Below are 18361 nucleotides of genomic sequence, written 5' to 3'. Positions count from 1 at the left end.
TAAGGGCCTAATTCAGACCTGATCGCGGGGCAAATATGTTCTCAAAATGGGCAAAACCATGCTGCACTGCAGGTGGGGCAGATGTACCATGTGCAGAGAGAGTTACATTTGGGTGGGGTTCGTTAAAACATATCTAAATTGCAGTGTAAATTTAAAGCAGCCAGTATGTACCCTGCACAGAAACAAGATAACTCACACAAATCTAACTCTCTCTGCACACGATCCATCTGCCCCACCTGCAGTGCACATGATTTTGCCCATTTTGAGAACATATTTGTCCTGTAATCAGGTCTGAATTAGGCTCATAGAGACCACCGCAAACATACAAGAAGTATATGTGGGTTGCAGTTAATTTCCTTGCTCACAGAATTCCATTGGTAAAACAAGGATTCAGGTTATGCACTAGTGGGAGGATTAGTGTTAGGGGGAAGGGGGTTATGGTGAGGCTTCGGGAGGGATGGATTAGAATTAGGTTTAAGGTTAAAGTAGTTTCCAAAATCTGTTGGAATATTAATTGCTGGGATGCTGTTTTCGGGTTCTGTGTGCAGGGATATAGAGAGATATAGCTACGTACATCCAACATTGCGGCATGGATGGCGAGACTAGTGTGCCCACAACTACTGTATGTACGCATACACCATAAGAATTAATAGGCCGGCATATGTTCACTTCACAGAGAACTACAAGTTTACTACTTATTTTAGAACCAAGCCTCCCAGCCCACAACTAGTAGGACTGCAGGGGTCCTGCCCCATGATAGCCCCACATCTGGCCCCAATTCTTCTTGCTAACGGTGGGGACACACACAAATGTCATTCTGGTTGACTCGCAAAGCAGCTTTACGAGCCAACTAAACACTGCTTGCTCCCTTCTCAAAGCCTTGCAGGTGGGGCCGAAATCATTTGATGGTCTCCGACCAGTGACCGCGCCCCCCCCCCCGCTCCCACTGCGACTATGCAAGTTCACAAATAGAGCCTGCACATACGCCTATATGTTTATGTAAATGTGCAGACCCAAAACATCGCTCCCCGTGCGAACGAGTGGGGGTGCGAACAGATCAGACTGACCTCCAGATTGCAATGCTGGTGTGTACACCTGATCGTAGTGATGGGGCAGATGCCTTAAATCCCCTACACACTAGCCGATCCCCGCCAACACCGATATCGAGGACAAGGGTTACTCAAGAAAACCCAAATCTCACCGCAGAAAGGGATCTGTTGATTCCCTTAGATTTTGTGGACTAGTAGGACTTGTCCTTAGCACTGATGGGGCTGTATTTCAGCATGTACATTCTCCTAATATTGGATTCTTTGCTCGTATATCTGTTAAATAACCGATTACTGAATATACTGTATACGAATGTGGCCAATCCTGACGTTTGGTGAAACGATTTCTCCTCCCTTTGTAGAGAACAATCGCGGATCGTGGAGCAATGAGGAAACAAACCTCTTAATCTCCTCTGTGAAAGATTTTGTCTTGAACTCCGGTCAGAGGACGGAAGAGGGCGAAGCTCAGGAGCCCATTTCTATTGCTAAACAGAAGATATACAAGGGGATCCCATGGGTCAATATAGGGGAAAAGATGAAAACAAGAAACTGGGTGCATTGTAAAGGAAAATGGTAATTCTGCTCTTAGCGGATGTTCAATGGGTTTTTTGTTGTTGTGTTTTTGCAGACTGTAGCGTCACCACTGGCAGTGAGAAAGCCCTGCATACACAAAGGGGGTGATTCAGGTTGGCTCGCATTTGGCCTATGTTGGGGGTCTACGCATGCGTATCAGTGAAAATTAGGATGCGCAGATCTGCAGTGCGAATGCTTTTGGCGAGTATCACACTCGAGGTGTTCGCACGGGTAGGGGAGGGGGGTGGGCAGGGGCACCCCATGAAAACGCTGGCCATTCCCCGCAGGCAGACCGATGCAGACGCTCGTAAGTAAGTCGGCCTAGACTGACTTTTATTTGCGAACAGGTGGAACAATGATTCCATTATCACCGACCATGGAACGATTTCCCCCCCATACACTTGCATGCCACATGCCGATAGCTGTGTGAGCATACATATCCATTGGCATGCAAATGTGCTCATTCGCTCTGGGAAGGGGGTGGCGTGTGTTCAGGTGGTCATTGTCTAACCGCTCGGTAAGCGGCAAATGTACACTGCTGACCGAGGCAATGTGAATTACCCCCAAATTCTGAAGCCCCCCTATATTGTCTTCAAGGATTTCTTCAGTGCCACTGCCTGGTTTTCTCTGCTTAAAGCTAGATGGCCATTATACGTTATTGTATATGCTCATCTGAGCTAGTTCACTGCGACTGGACAAGTGGATGTGGACGTGGAAGTGGACTTCATAAACTGCACTTGTTCTATCGCACGAGTAATTCTATAAATAGATATTTCATTCTTGCACCAGAAAAAGCCAAAAGGCTTCCAAAATGTTCAGTCTGTTTTCTTCAGCGGTCCATGGTTCTAGGTGTATCTTCCAACTATGGCCCTTATTCAGATCTGACCACAGTACAAATTGGTTCTCAAAATAGGCAAAACCATGTGCACTGCAGGTGGGGCAGATGTAACATGTGCAGAGAGCGTAAAGGTGCGTACACAGGTACAGATTTTCTGTCTGATCTATCTGGTGGGAACAATAACCTGGAAATGTACGGGAGCATATGACATATGATCAAAAAATTGTTCCCAAACACTTGGAAACAGACAGTGATCAGTCAGACAAATTGTTTCAATCATTCTGATATAACAAATTTGTCAAAGCAGATATTGTTTTTCTGTTTTCCTGCATTTGGGTGGAAATTTTTGATTGTCATTTGCTCCCAGACAGTTCCAGGTTTTTGTTCCCACCAGATAACATCGGACAGAAAATCTGTATGTGTGTACGCACCTTTAGATTTGGGTGCGTTATTTTGTTTCTGTGCAGGGTAAATACTGGCTGCATTATTTTTACACTGCCATTTAGATTTCAGTTTCAACACACCACACCCAAATCTAACTCTCCCTGCAAATGTAGCATCTGCCCCACCTGCAGTGCACATGGTTTTGACCATTTTCCAACAACTTTGTTCTGCAATAAGGGCCTAGATCTGTTATTTTGAGCTCTTCTGGAGAAATTTACTAAGATGGGAGATCTATCTCACATGGGATGTTGCTATCTATAATCTTCTAGAAGTAGATTCTGATTGGTTACCCATAGCAACATCCCATCAGACCGGAGACTTGCAGACATAGGGGGAGATGTTGCAAAGCCTGATAATGAAGGAAGCGGTTGCCCATAATAATCATTCTGCTTCTCGCTAGCATTTATCAAGTCCATTTTATAACTTGATTGGTTGCAGTGGGCACTCCGCTTTAGGAGACTTGATCCATCCCTCTGTAGTATTCATAGACTGCCGGCCTCACCAGCACCTCCCCTTACCTTACGGGTCAGGGTCGTTCTATGAGTCATAGGACACAGGCATCCAATCAGAGTGCAGCATTATATAACACAGGCATCCAATCAGCCTGCAGCCTGCAATCAGAGTGCAGCCTGGTCAGTCCACAACCTGTATTGATGCGTCTCATCCGTCTGTATTATTTATGTCATTACATGGAGTCACCAAACCACACTGATTTTTTTCCCATGGTTTTAGGTTTGACCTTGCCATAATCCGAATGAACAATGGGGTCAACCCATTTGCAGGACTTCTGGGCATAGAGACCTCTATTAATATGATTCATTGGTAAGTATGACTGGATGTTCTAAATGCAATGCAGTATTTTACACTCCATTCTTAGGGCAGTGTAATCTGTATGTATTCACATGGGAAGAAAGGATGTTGCCACCGGCAACATTGTACGTATGAGGTATAACACGTGCATGCAGTGTGCGGCACCAGAACATGGACAATGGGGGCGATTCAGTTCTACATGATATCACGTGACTTACGGGGGATGTACAGTGCCCCCGTCACTCGTATATACAGTGTCAGGTCTCTGGGATTTTGTGGATTGAGATTGTAAGAAGCTTGATGCCTGATAAGGCGGCTCCTCGTGTGGAGAGAACAGCGTATAAAGGGTAGTGCTTTATACAGGTGGCGTGGACACTTGCAGGTGCAGCGCACCACTCGCTGTTACACTCTATGGGCCTTATTCGAGTTCACTCTTTCTGACAAAATCCTTCTTAGATGGACAAAACCATGTGCACTGCAGGGGGGCAGATGTAAAATGTGCAGAGAGAATTAGATTTGGGTAAGTTATTTTGTTTCTGTGCAGGGAAAATACTGACTGCTTTATTTTTACACTGCAATATAGATCTCACTTTGAAGTAAAACCCCACCCAAATCTAACTCTCTCTGCACAAGTAACATCTACCCCACCTGCAGTGCACATGGTTTTGTCCATCTAAGAAGGATTTTGTCAGAAAGAGTGAGCTAGAATAACCCCCTATGTGAGGAGTACACTGTATGTATAGTTACTTGTAGTCACAAACTGAAGCTTACCACAAGGAAAGCATAGCAGGCAAGTACACTGTGTGGAGTTGATACTGAAGCCTGCAAAGTGGCATTTCGCATACACATGTAGAAAGATTCTTATAATTTGCAGACTGAAGTGTTCAGAGCAGAATGAATGCAGGTGGTTGCAGGCTGATGTGCGCTGTGCAGAATGAATGCAGGTGGTTGCAGGCTGATGTGCGCTGTGCAGAATGAATGCAGGTAGTTGCTGGCTGAAGTGCGCTGAGCAGAATGAATGCGGGTGGTTGCAGGCTGAAGTGCGCTGAGCAGAATGAATGCAGGTGGTTGCAGGCTGAAGTGCGCTGTGCAGAATGAATGCGGGTGGTTGCAGGCTGAAGTGCGCTGAGCAGAATGAATGCAGGTGGTTGCAGGCTGATGTGCGCTGTGCAGAATGAATGCAGGTGGTTGCAGGCTGATGTGCGCTGTGCAGAATGAATGCGGGTGGTTGCAGGCTGATGTGCGCTGTGCAGAATGAATGCGGGTGGTTGCAGGCTGATGTGCGCTGTGCAGAATGAATGCGGGTGGTTGCAGGCTGCTGTGCAGAATGAATGCGGGTGGTTGCAGGCTGAAGTGCACTGTGCAGAATGAATGCAGGTGGTTGCAGGCTGAAGTGCACTGTGCAGAATGAATGCAGGTGGTTGCAGGCTGAAGTGCGCTGAGCAGATTGAATGCAGGTGGTTGCAGGCTGATGTGCGCTGTGCATAATGAATGCAGGTGGTTGCAGGCTGAAGTGCGCTGAGCAGAATGAATGCGGGTGGTTGCAGGCTGAAGTGCGCTGAGCAGAATGAATGCGGGTGGTTGCAGGCTGAAGTGCGCTGAGCATAATGAATGCAGGTGGTTGCAGGCTGAAGTGCGCTGAGCAGAATGAATGCAGGTGGTTGCAGGCTGAAGTGCGCTGTGCAGAATGAATGCGGGTGGTTGCAGGCTGAAGTGCGCTGAGCAGAATGAATGCAGGTGGTTGCAGGCTGAAGTGCGCTGTGCAGAATGAATGCGGGTGGTTGCAGGCTGAAGTGCGCTGAGCAGAATGAATGCAGGTGGTTGCAGGCTGATGTGCGCTGTGCAGAATGAATGCAGGTGGTTGCAGGCTGATGTGCGCTGTGCAGAATGAATGCGGGTGGTTGCAGGCTGATGTGCGCTGTGCAGAATGAATGCGGGTGGTTGCAGGCTGATGTGCGCTGTGCAGAATGAATGCGGGTGGTTGCAGGCTGCTGTGCAGAATGAATGCGGGTGGTTGCAGGCTGAAGTGCACTGTGCAGAATGAATGCGGGTGGTTGCAGGCTGAAGTGCACTGTGCAGAATGAATGCAGGTGGTTGCAGGCTGAAGTGCGCTGAGCAGATTGAATGCAGGTGGTTGCAGGCTGATGTGCGCTGTGCATAATGAATGCAGGTGGTTGCAGGCTGATGTGCGCTGTGCAGAATGAATGCAGGTGGTTGCAGGCTGATGTGCGCTGAGCATAATGAATGCAGGTGGTTGCAGGCTGATGTGCGCTGTGCAGAATGAATGCGGGTGGTTGCAGGCTGATGTGCGCTGTGCAGAATGAATGCGGGTGGTTGCAGGCTGATGTGCGCTGTGCAGAATGAATGCGGGTGGTTGCAGGCTGCTGTGCAGAATGAATGCGGGTGGTTGCAGGCTGAAGTGCGCTGAGCAGAATGAATGCAGGTGGTTGCAGGCTGAAGTGCGCTGTGCAGAATGAATGCGGGTGGTTGCAGGCTGAAGTGCGCTGAGCAGAATGAATGCAGGTGGTTGCAGGCTGAAGTGCGCTGTGCAGAATGAATGCGGGTGGTTGCAGGCTGAAGTGCGCTGAGCAGAATGAATGCAGGTGGTTGCAGGCTGATGTGCGCTGTGCAGAATGAATGCAGGTGGTTGCAGGCTGATGTGCGCTGTGCAGAATGAATGCGGGTGGTTGCAGGCTGATGTGCGCTGTGCAGAATGAATGCGGGTGGTTGCAGGCTGATGTGCGCTGTGCAGAATGAATGCGGGTGGTTGCAGGCTGCTGTGCAGAATGAATGCGGGTGGTTGCAGGCTGAAGTGCACTGTGCAGAATGAATGCGGGTGGTTGCAGGCTGAAGTGCACTGTGCAGAATGAATGCAGGTGGTTGCAGGCTGAAGTGCGCTGAGCAGATTGAATGCAGGTGGTTGCAGGCTGATGTGCGCTGTGCATAATGAATGCAGGTGGTTGCAGGCTGATGTGCGCTGTGCAGAATGAATGCAGGTGGTTGCAGGCTGATGTGCGCTGAGCATAATGAATGCAGGTGGTTGCAGGCTGAAGTGCGCTGAGCAGAATGAATGCGGGTGGTTGCAGGCTGAAGTGCGCTGAGCAGAATGAATGCGGGTGGTTGCAGGCTGAAGTGCGCTGAGCAGAATGAATGCAGGTGGTTGCAGGCTGAAGTGCGCTGAGCAGAATGAATGCAGGTGGTTGCAGGCTGAAGTGCGCTGAGCAGAATGAATGCAGGTGGTTGCAGGCTGAAGTGCGCTGAGCAGAATGAATGCAGGTGGTTGCAGGCTGATGTGTGCAGTGCAGAATGAATGCAGGTGGTTGCAGGCTGAAGTGCGCTGAGCATAATGAATGCAGGTGGTTGCAGGCTGAAGTGCGCTGAGCAGAATGAATGCAGGTGGTTGCAGGCTGAAGTGCGCTGAGCAGAATGAATGCAGGGGGTTGCAGGCTGAAGTGCGCTGAGCAGAATGAATGCAGGTGGTTGCAGGCTGATGTGCGCTGAGCAGAATGAATGCAGGTGGTTGCAGGCTGATGTCCGCTGTGCATAATGAATGCAGGTGGTTGCAGGCTGATGTGCGCTGAGCAGAATGAATGCAGGTGGTTGCTGGCTGAAGTGCGCTGAGCAGAATGAATGCAGGTGGTTGCAGGCTGATGTGCGCTGAGCATAATGAATGCAGGTGGTTGCAGGCTGATGTCCGCTGTGCATAATGAATGCAGGTGGTTGCAGGCTGAAGTGCGCTGAGCAGAATGAATGCAGGTGGTTGCAGGCTGAAGTGCGCTGTGCAGAATGAATGCAGGCTGATGTGCGCTGTGCAGAATGAATGCAGGTGGTTGCAGGCTGAAGTGCGCTGTGCAGAATGAATGCAGGTGGTTGCAGGCTGATGTGCGCTGTGCAGAATGAATGCAGGTGGTTGCAGGCTGATGTGCGCTGTGCAGAATGAATGCAGGTGGTTGCAGGCTGATGTGCGCTGAGCAGAATGAATGCAGGTGGTTGCTGGCTGAAGTGCGCTGTGCAGAATGAATGCAGGTGGTTGCAGGCTGATGTGCGCTGAGCAGAATGAATGCAGGTGGTTGCTGGCTGAAGTGCGCTGTGCAGAATGAATGCAGGTGATTGCAGGCTGATGTGCGCTGAGCAGAATGAATGCAGGTGGTTGCAGGCTGATGTGCGCTGTGCAGAATGAATGCAGGTGGTTGCAGGCTGATGTGCGCTGAGCAGAATGAATGCAGGTGGTTGCAGGCTGATGTGCGCTGAGCAGAATGAATGCAGGTGGTTGCTGGCTGATGTGCGCTGTGCAGAATGAATGCGGGTGGTTGCTGGCTGATGTGCGCTGTGCAGAATGAATGCAGGTGGTTGCAGGCTGATGTGCGCTGTGCAGATTGAATGCAGGTGGTTGGTTGCAGGCTGATGTGCGCTGTGCAGAATGAATGCAGGTGGTTGCAGGCTGATGTGCGCTGAGCAGAATGAATGCAGGTGGTTGCTGGCTGAAGTGCGCTGTGCAGAATGAATGCAGGTGGTTGCAGGCTGACGTGCGCTGTGCAGAATGAATGCAGGTGATTGCAGGCTGATGTGCGCTGAGCACAATGAATGCAGGTGGTTGCAGGCTGATGTGCGCTGTGCAGAATGAATGCAGGTGGTTGCAGGCTGATGTGCGCTGAGCAGAATGAATGCAGGTGGTTGCAGGCTGATGTGCGCTGAGCAGAATGAATGCAGGTGGTTGCTGGCTGATGTGCGCTGTGCAGAATGAATGCGGGTGGTTGCTGGCTGATGTGCGCTGTGCAGAATGAATGCAGGTGGTTGCAGGCTGATGTGCGCTGAGCAGAATGAATGCAGGTGGTTGCAGGCTGATGTGCGCTGAGCAGAATGAATGCAGGTGGTTGCTGGCTGATGTGCGCTGTGCAGAATGAATGCGGGTGGTTGCAGGCTGATGTGCGCTGTGCAGAATGAATGCAGGTGGTTGCAGGCTGATGTGCGCTGTGGATAGTGGGGGTATGAGCGTACTAACTATAGTGGGCGCCCAACTAACATATAAGTACCGAAAATACAAACGTCCTATACAAAAAACAACCCAAAACAAAGAAAATATATATTTTTAGTTATATTGTGATGTATGATCAGAGGTCTTCAATCACTTAACTACACCTTTATGACTGGTTTGCAGGATACATGAATCGGGTGCCAAGGAGAATGGAGAGGTGAAATGGGATGATCTGTGTAATGCTATTGGGTAAAGACCTTACTCTCTGTGTCCTGAAATCATGTTGTACCAGTTGCAGTCTGATGTAATCTGGTAAATATAACCAGGTCCCAGTACTCGGATTACAGGCATTTGCTTTGATGCCTTCTGCAGATTTTCAGTCTTTTTCTTGTTCCCACACAATCCCACTGGCGGTATATTGTTGGTAGGCAACACTCTGCTGTCCTTCAAAGTGTGTTGCTAGGAGATGATTGTATAGAGGTCCCTATTTTTCCAACTGCCCCTTTTTGTGCTGTGAACTCTGTTTACTTATTTTCAACCAACCCGACTGATCTGCCTGAGTTCATTATACTGATCTGCCTGAGTTCATTATACTGATCTGCCTGTGTTCATTATACTGATCTGCCTGAGTTCATTATACTGATCTGCCTGTGTTCATTATACTGATCTGCCTGAGTTCATTATACTGATCTGCCTGTGTTCATTATACTGATCTGCCTGTGTCCATTATACTGATCTGCCTGTGTCCATTATACTGATCTGCCTGTGTTCATTAGACTGATCTGCCTGTGTTCATTATACTGATCTGCCTGTGTTCATTATACTGATCAGCCTGTGTTCATTATACTGATCTGCCTGTGTTCATTATACTGATCTGCCTGTGTTCATTATACTGATCTGCCTGTGTTCGTTATACTGATCTGCCTGAGTTCGTTATACTGATCTGCCTGAGTTCGTTATACTGATCTGCCTGTGTTCATTATACTGATCTGCCTGTGTCCATTATACTGATCTGCCTGTGTCCATTATACTGATCTGCCTGTGTTCATTATACTGATCTGCCTGAGTTCATTATACTGATCTGCCTGAGTTCATTATACTGATCTGCCTGTGTTCATTATACTGATCTGCCTGTGTTCATTATACTGATCTGCCTGTGTCCATTATACTGATCTGCCTGTGTTCATTATACTGATCTGCCTGTGTCCATTATACTGATCTGCCTGTGTCCATTATACTGATCTGCCTGTGTTCATTATACTGATCTGCCTGAGTTCATTATACTGATCTGCCTGAGTTCATTATACTGATCTGCCTGTGTTCATTATACTGATCTGCCTGTGTTCATTATACTGATCTGCCTGTGTCCATTATACTGATCTGCCTGTGTTCATTATACTGATCTGCCTGTGTTCATTAGACTGATCTGCCTGTGTTCATTAGACTGATCTGCCTGTGTTCGTTATACTGATCTGCCTGTGTTCGTTATACTGATCTGCCTGAGTTCGTTATACTGATCTGCCTGAGTTCGTTATACTGATCTGCCTGTGTTCGTTATACTGATCTGCCTGTGTTCATTATACTGATCTGCCTGTGTCCATTATACTGATCTGCCTGTGTTCATTATACTGATCTGCCTGTGTTCATTAGACTGATCTGCCTGTGTTCATTAGACTGATCTGCCTGTGTTCATTAGACTGATCTGCCTGTGTTCATTATACTGATCTGCCTGTGTTCATTATACTGATCAGCCTGTGTTCATTATACTGATCAGCCTGTGTTCATTATACTGATCTGCCTGTGTTCATTATACTGATCTGCCTGTGTTCATTATACTGATCTGCCTGTGTTCATTATGCTGATCTGCCTGTGTTCATTATACTGATCTGCCCGTGTTCATTATGCTGATCTGCCCGTGTTCATTATGCTGATCTGCCCGTGTTCATTATGCTGATCTGCCCGTGTTCATTATGCTGATCTGCCCGTGTTCATTATGCTGATCTGCCTGTGTTCATTATGCTGATCTGCCCGTGTTCATTATACTGATCTGCCCGTGTTCATTATACTGATCTGCCTGTGTTCATTATACTGATCTGCCTGAGTTCATTATACTGACCTGCCCGTGTTCATTATACTGATCTGCCCGTGTTCATTATACTGATCTGCCTGAGTTCATTATACTGATCTGCCTGAGTTCATTTTGCTTTCTGCAATTACTGAGATCTTTCAGTATCTACTAAGCAGCGGCCCAGCTCCAAAGACTCAGAAATGTGAATGTGATGTGGGAATGGGGCTCAACCAATCCAGTCCCTGTACTCTCAATGTGATACCAATTTCATCTCCACCATGCCCAAAGGAGAAAGTCAACAAATACTTATCTTTACATTCTCCGACTTTTCATTTCTTGTTTTTGGTTATGCAAAACTTTCAATTAAAATTATTGGCGTTATCCTCCCAGAATCAGAAGTGAAATAATTTGCGCCACCTGTAGATCTTTTAAAATGTGTCAGGGAGTAATTAATACACCTGTGCACCTGCTAAAAGACCTGGCCAGGAGAAATCACATGAATATCAGTCATGCGTGCTGAAATCAAACCTCCACGACTAGACTCTCTGGAGTAACTATTTAGCGGTCCCTTCTTATTACCGCTGAGGAATACTTACTTCCGGATCTGGTTCATCTTTGCTTCAAGTCTTCTCCAAAATAAACAACTGCCAGGCACCTTTTGAGATCTTCAGTTCTCCCTCCTCACTCGAATAAATCATAGAGACTTCAAACACATCCGACCCCATCAGAATATGCAGTATATAGTCTGGTGTATCCATTCAATCTCCTGTATCAATGGGTTAATTACTATATTCTACAGATGCTAATTGTTTGAGTCCAATTATCTAATTTGTGGATTTAAGGTGCAGTGCACCACATCTCCCTTAGGCCCAGCGTTGGGACATCCCCAATGCATCCCATGCCTTCCATAGATGACAACTGAATTTATGTACTGGTGTTGGCACTTTAATTGAATAGGCTGAATTGAAATTCATCCTAAAAAAACCCCCCCAAAAAACTGAAAAGTGAAATTCAGCACCAATTGAATACCCCCGTTAGTCAGCACAAATGCTGTTTGCTCTCTTCTTTTTCCAGTTTATAACAAATTGAATTTTAGAATTAATTTCATTGACATGAACTACATATTTAACCTTTATTGGGTGTGGAAGAAAAGATCTACAATATATAGACAGACAGTGAATAGATCGGCCAGGTCATAAGGAACCCTAAACTAAACTTCCCTCTTGGTGCCTGATTCTAACTATCCCCTTCCGCAGCCTCTCTGCTAATTGCGTAACCCTAACTTTCTCCCTTCTCCAAGTACCTAACCCTAATGTTCCCCTTCCGCAGTATAACTCTCTGCTAAGTGCGTAACCCTTACTCCCCCCTTCTCCAAGTGCCTGACCCTAATAATCCCCTTCCGCAGCCTAACTCTGCTAAGTGCGTAACCCTTACCCCCCCCTTCTCCAAGTACCTAACCCTAATGTTCCCCTTCCGCAGCTTAACTCTCTGCTAAGTGCGTAACGCTTACTTCCCCCCTTCTCCAAGTGACTGACCCTAATAATCCCCTTCCGCAGTCTAACTCTCTGCTAAGTGCGTAACCCTTACTCCCCCCTTCTCCAAGTGCCTAACCCTAACTGTCCCCTTCCGCAGCCTAACTCTAAGTGCGTAACCCTTACCCCCCCCCCCCCCTTCTTCAAGTGGCTGACCCTAACTGTCCCCTTCTGCAGCCTAACTCTGCTAAGTGCGTAACCTAGTGGTTCCAACATTTTTTGAATCGCAGCACTGTGAAGTATCAGAATATTTTTCCCTGAGGCCAAATGTTTATCCTTGAGAAAATCAGAAAAAAAATCTTAAGTAAATTGTGTGTATATCTCATCCTTAGTTATGTGATAATGGGCAGGATTCACTTCTGTTTGTCCACGACTTGCCTATTATATTGGCCATAAATCATTTGAATTGGTCATGGATCACCAATCCAGGGCACCCCTGCAAGTTCCCCAAGGCACCTAAGGGTACCACAGCACATAGTTTGAGAACCACTGGCGTAACCATTACATTCCCTCTTCTCCATGTGCCTAACTATTAGAACCATGTCAACCTTTTCTGTATGCTTTGTGAACCTGTAGACCTATTGACTAATGTCTATCTTTCATCCATGTACCATGTTTATTCTCTTTCAGAAACATTCCGACCTCAATCGCCCAGAGAAAGTTTTCTCGGCTGAAAAAATTACATGTCCCTGACTTTAAGAATTTAAGTTTTTCTGGTAAGTTTCCTGTTGCAAACACAAGACTTGACAGCGTACACAGATGGATCCGCTCTCATTCATTCATATACAGATCCTGGACGCTCTCCTTTAAAAAAAAAAAGGATAGATACTCCCCTATGGGTGTTGATTCCTCGTATATCTTGACTTTTTCAGGCGACATACATATCTCCTCAATTGAGACTTCCACAGCAACCGTGTGGGCAAAATATACACAATGGGTGAATCATATACTTTTTTTAAATTTCAAGACGTCGCACAGTAATTAAACTGGATGCGCACCAAGCTGACATGAATATTGGTATTAATAGATGCATAGGTCATAGATCAACATGTTTTGAGAATTTAATCTAATGGGATCCTGACGAAGAGATGAAATTCTACAATCTAGATTCAGTGAGTCATCACAGCGGTAGCCTCTGGCTCAGGGTGAGTGAATGCCCTGCACGGATCAGATCCGGATCTTTGATCCCCAGTTTGGGCACCACATTTACCGCTTGCCCATCCTTGCGTCTTCAACTGTTTTTTATCAAGTTGTAATTCCATTTTATGTATTAATGTACAAATAATTTACTTTGGCGGAAAAGATACCTTGATGTTACACCCTGCTAACCACCGTGAGTACTGGTACGCCATGTATTTCCCCTTAAAGATACCTTTATGTATTTATCAATACCAATATTCATGTGAGCTTGGTGCGCATCCAGTTTAGATACTGCGCGACTTCTTGAAATGTAAAAAAAATATATATGATTCACTTATTGTATATATTTTGCTATCCCTAACCCCCCTTCTTATTTCCTAAACCTAATCCCATTTCCCTACAGCAAATCCTAACCTTCCCCTTCCTCCTTCCCACATCAAAAGATGCACTCGCCATGCTTAGGGCACGGTTTTATTCTCCCGCCATGCCGTAGTGGTAGGGCATGAAATCCGGCCATGTTGGCTAAGAAAAACAAAAACTGAAAAACTCGATGTCGATCTTTCCATTGTTGACCTAATTATTGTGTCAACCTTCCGACCCTGTCAACTTTACCCATGTCAACCTATTTCAGGTGTCGACCTAAGGAACTCCCCCATCCCTGGCCACATGCTTGTCACCAATCAGGATGCTGGCTGTCTCCATTCCGGGATGCTGACTGCATCACCCCAGAACACATGGTCCTTGTTAATAGACTTTAACCCATGCAATGACTGAATGCAGTTTCTATGTGTAGATGATAAGTCTCCCTCACATGTACAGGTTTCTTTGCATGTCCCTCACATGTACAGGTTTCTTTGCTTGTACTGTTAGTAGGCAGATCACTTTTCCCTGGTGCACATCACTTTCTGTTTACATTCTAGATGCTATGGATTACTTATGCAGTGTGACCCTGCCAGAATTGGAAGCAAAGTTAGAACATCTACTCTCTTTGCAGGAATACCCCTTGCAGGTAAATAGTTTCCGTTTACTAAGCCTACAGTATATTGGTGGTCCCTATATTTCTGATGTGCCTAAACTTGTGCTTTCCTTACATGTCTGTAGGTCCCAGAGAAAAGAGACCAGTTCTTAGTCAGTGAAATCTTTCAGGAATACAATGGGCCAGAAGGGATGCGGGTGGAGTCTCGGAAAAGACCCAGATCCAAAAGACGACCTGATTATGTGTGACCAAATGGGAGGGGGGGAGGGGGGGTTAAAATATTTTAACTAGGTGCTCTCAAACAGAATACTGGAAGCCTGTTTTAGATGAAATAATCGACTCGACATCCGCTAAAGTCAATGGTTGCTGTTCTACATGTTTGAAGCTGTAAACTTTTTAAAAAAAAAATCTTTATTTTTCTTTTTTATGAATTTTTGTATGATAAATGTTCTTGGAACACGGACTGGTATGTATGTTCTTCCCCTGATGATCCTTTGCTACATTTATTTACATTGGCTATTTATACATTTAGAACTAAAGCGAACGTTCACAGAAGGCGAGTTTTCTGCGCACCTATAAGAACATAAATAATGGCTCAGAAGAGAACTGTATTGTGTCTAGTCTAGGTGATCTGCAGGATACCATACTAGAGCATCTGCAATGCTGATTCTGTCCTCCCAATCCGCAGAGAGCTTCGGATTGCTTCCTTACCCGGGTCGCTCTGGGGATTTAGACCCGGTTCTGGCCCGGGAGCAACCCGGCATTTGCGATAAATCATACCATGTCAGCACCAGGCACATTACTGGGCACTGATGTCAGGCGAGGGGCGGAGCAGCAGCCAGTCGTGCGATGGAGGAGGAGGAGGCAGCACTGACTTCTGCCTCCTCCATAGCAGTGAACGGGATCCGGGTTGCTCGACCTGAGGTTTTTGTTCAAACTGCCCAGCAACCCAGTTCCGACCCGTGTAAAACAGTGCTTGAAAATGACCGTTTCACACCGCATGCTCACCCGGGGGGACTGGCCAAAATCCTGGGTCCGTCTGGCATATTTGTTCTGTTTGATCATAGTTTGGCCGCAGTCCATATGTATAGAGATTTTACGAGTTTGGTGGACAGACAATAGGTCCATTTGGCTTTCAAAAAGATAAACATAAAAAATTAAACTAAAAAAAAAAAACTTACAACCATTTCCATGCCGAACTTTTTACTGTGTTGACGTTTTGTACCTATTGATCTTTTTCAGTGTCTACAAATTTTCATGTCGATCTTTTGACACAGTCGACTCAACCAAATTCTGGTCAACCTAATGATCCACACCAAGGATATTGCATCTTATATCATTTATGTCATCTTGTTTAAAATGTCCATCTGCTCTTAATGAATGGGGTCATGTCATTTCTCCCCCTGGTAGGCCCCAGCTTTTTACATGGCTCGGGCCTACCAGGGGGAGAAATGACACACAGCTTCTGCTCGTAAGATGCCCTGATTAACCAATTCCAGATAACCTATGTAATACAGTCTTTATGACCAAAGCAAAAATAAGGCTACTTGTGTATTTGCAGGGCGCCCACTTAGCTATTTGCTTAGTGGGCTATTCTGCATAGTGAAATCGCAGCCTGGCCGTAGATCGCATCGCACGCAAAATCGCATGCGATTTAGCACAACACCCCAGTATACATTTAGCACACCCCCACTATCCACATCACCCCGAAGCGTGGCGAGCGCACGCGGTTACGCGTCCTTCCGACCTTTTCATACCCCCACTATCCACGTTGGCGTGGAGTTGATTTTATAAAGTGTGGCGAGCGCAGCGAGGGGACGCGGACTAGTTTACATGTATTCCGCTTCCCCTCGTGGGGCTCTCTGCGCTCGCCACGCTTCGGGCTCGGTGGCTCGCTGCACTCGCCACACTTTATAAAATCAACTCCACGCTGACGTGGATAGTGGGGGTATGAAAAGGTCGGGAGGACGCGTAACCGCGTCTCCTCGCGGGGCTCGCTGCGCTCACCACGCTTCGGGGTGACGTGGATGGTGGGGGTGTCCATGGGTGCTTTTAAAATGAAGTACCATCACATCTCATCGCATGGGTGCTTATACAATGAAAAATCGCTTCGCACCGCAAATGTCATGCGATGCGATCCGCGGGCAGGGGTGCACTAAAAATTAACTAAGGAAAATCACATCGCATTGCATTGCACTGCAATATTGCACGCAATGCGATTTTCCGACGTATGTAAATTGGGCGCCCTGCAAATACACAAGTACCAAAATAAGTAGGAGTCCTTCCTGAACCCCACTGACATTATTAAAGGTGAACGCGAGGAACGCTTTCAGCACATTCACGCATTTTGTTTGTGGCTTTTTTATTTTCTTCCTTTTTTTTTTTTTTGTAGAAATGAAATATTTATCAAAATAAATAAACATCATACCAAATTCTTTTAAGAAAAATGTTTAGGACTTCCGGTTCCGGCGGGCATGTGAGAAGCCGCAAGGAGACACAGCTCCGTGGAGTGGTGAATCGGGCGGCACCCCAGCACCACCGCCGAGCGGTCTCACCCTAGGGGAAGCTCCCCCACAGCCGCCGGACCACCGCCCGCTGCATGGAGAGATTCCTCTCTCCAATGCCAGGACGCCAGCAGACACGCTGCACGAGTCAGCAAAAATCCAAGATGGCGGCCGCAAGCGCAAAGCCTCCCAGAGCAGGGAGAACGGACCCAGCCAGCCCACAGACGCCAGCACAGCACCTGCAGATACCTGAGCTCTGCACCCATAGCCCCTCCACCGCTGGATTGCCTCAGGAGGAGAGGGGAGACACAGCAAGCCGGGCTGCTGATCCAGCTACATACCAGGACATGGTAAGAGCGATCAAAGACACTATCACACCCCTGTTTCAGCAGCAGGCAGACACATTTAAAGCCTCCATTGAGGAGCTTAAGGGACATTTAACACAAGTCACTCAGCGTGTCTCCCAGAATGAAACACAGATCGGGGCTATGTTCCAAGAGGTGCAGGAGCTGAAAACCCATAATGCAGCCCTCCAGAAAACCTGCCACATGATGTCTAACAAAATAGACGACCTGGAAAATAGGTCTAGAAGGAATAACTTAAGGCTGGTGGGGTTGCCTGAATCAGTGAGAGGACAGGCGCTGCAGCATTTTATAAGAAATACCTTGCCCGAACTATTAGATGTAACCGCCGATTGCAATGACATGGTAGTGGAAAGAGCCCACCGTCTGGGCCCAGAAAAGGAGGGAACAAATACCAGGCCCAGAGTGGTCATATTTAGAACACTCAATTACCTCCACAAGGAGCTACTCTGGGCGGCATCACGCAAGATTAAAGGCCTAATGTGGGACACCCATAAGCTGCATTTGTTCCAAGATTACTCAGCGGAGGTCACTAGGGCCAGGAGAGAATTCTCAGTAATATGCTCCCAATTGATCAAAGAAAATAAGAAATTTGCACTGATATACCCGGCCAGACTACGCCTGTTTGAGGATGGGTCAACTAAAGATTTCTCTACACCGGGGGATGCCCAGGCATACTTAGATGCAGGAGCAAACCGCAGCCCTTCAAGGGAATACTAATAAGGGGACTTAACCGTGGGAATCCACAACTCATAACTACACAAGATCCAGATAAAAGGACTCATAATTGACTGATAGGTATACCCCCCACTTATAATATACCTCCATATGGGATAGGACTGCTACATCTAACCGCAAGACGCACCAGTTGGAGGGGAAGTCAAAGTATTAGACTTTGGGATCACGGGGGGGTCGCAGGATCCAAGCAGAGCCTTTCTTGCTCCCAGAGGGAAAATTGAACTGGTGGAATACTTGGAAAAGGTTTATTGCATGAGACCTGTCAATATACACTCTAGATCTAAGAGTTGAAAGACTTCAGATTAAATAATGGGGTGCCAGCCCGCCTTGCTACTCCGGGAGGATCAGCGCGAGA

General features: G+C 46.9%; 1 protein-coding gene across 4 annotated transcripts in view; it reads left to right on the top strand.

The window, feature by feature from the left end:
* The window catches only part of TTF1 (transcription termination factor 1), a 28448-nt gene extending 12264 nt beyond the window's left edge, over window positions 1-16184 (top strand). For 2 of the 4 annotated variants that reach the window (XM_083160920.1, XM_083160921.1), the window contains exons 9-14: window positions 1409-1619; window positions 3634-3723; window positions 8870-8935; window positions 12917-13002; window positions 14347-14435; window positions 14528-16181. In XM_083160920.1, the coding sequence (XP_083017046.1) occupies window positions 1409-1619; window positions 3634-3723; window positions 8870-8935; window positions 12917-13002; window positions 14347-14435; window positions 14528-14650 (665 nt within the window). In that variant the 3' untranslated portion in view covers window positions 14651-16181. Of the gene's footprint in view, window positions 1-1408; window positions 1620-3633; window positions 3724-8869; window positions 8936-12916; window positions 13003-14346; window positions 14436-14527 lie in introns of those variants that run through there. The other 2 variants (XM_083160922.1, XR_014460981.1) reach the window with 2 other exon arrangements.
* Window positions 16185-18361: the final 2177 nt, after the last annotated feature.

The sequence above is a fragment of the Crinia signifera genome, chromosome 9 (assembly GCF_055691185.1).
Source record: "Crinia signifera chromosome 9, ASM5569118v1, whole genome shotgun sequence".
NCBI classification, from domain to species: Eukaryota; Metazoa; Chordata; class Amphibia; order Anura; family Myobatrachidae; genus Crinia; species Crinia signifera.
This window is presented reverse-complemented; position numbering and strand designations above follow the sequence as displayed.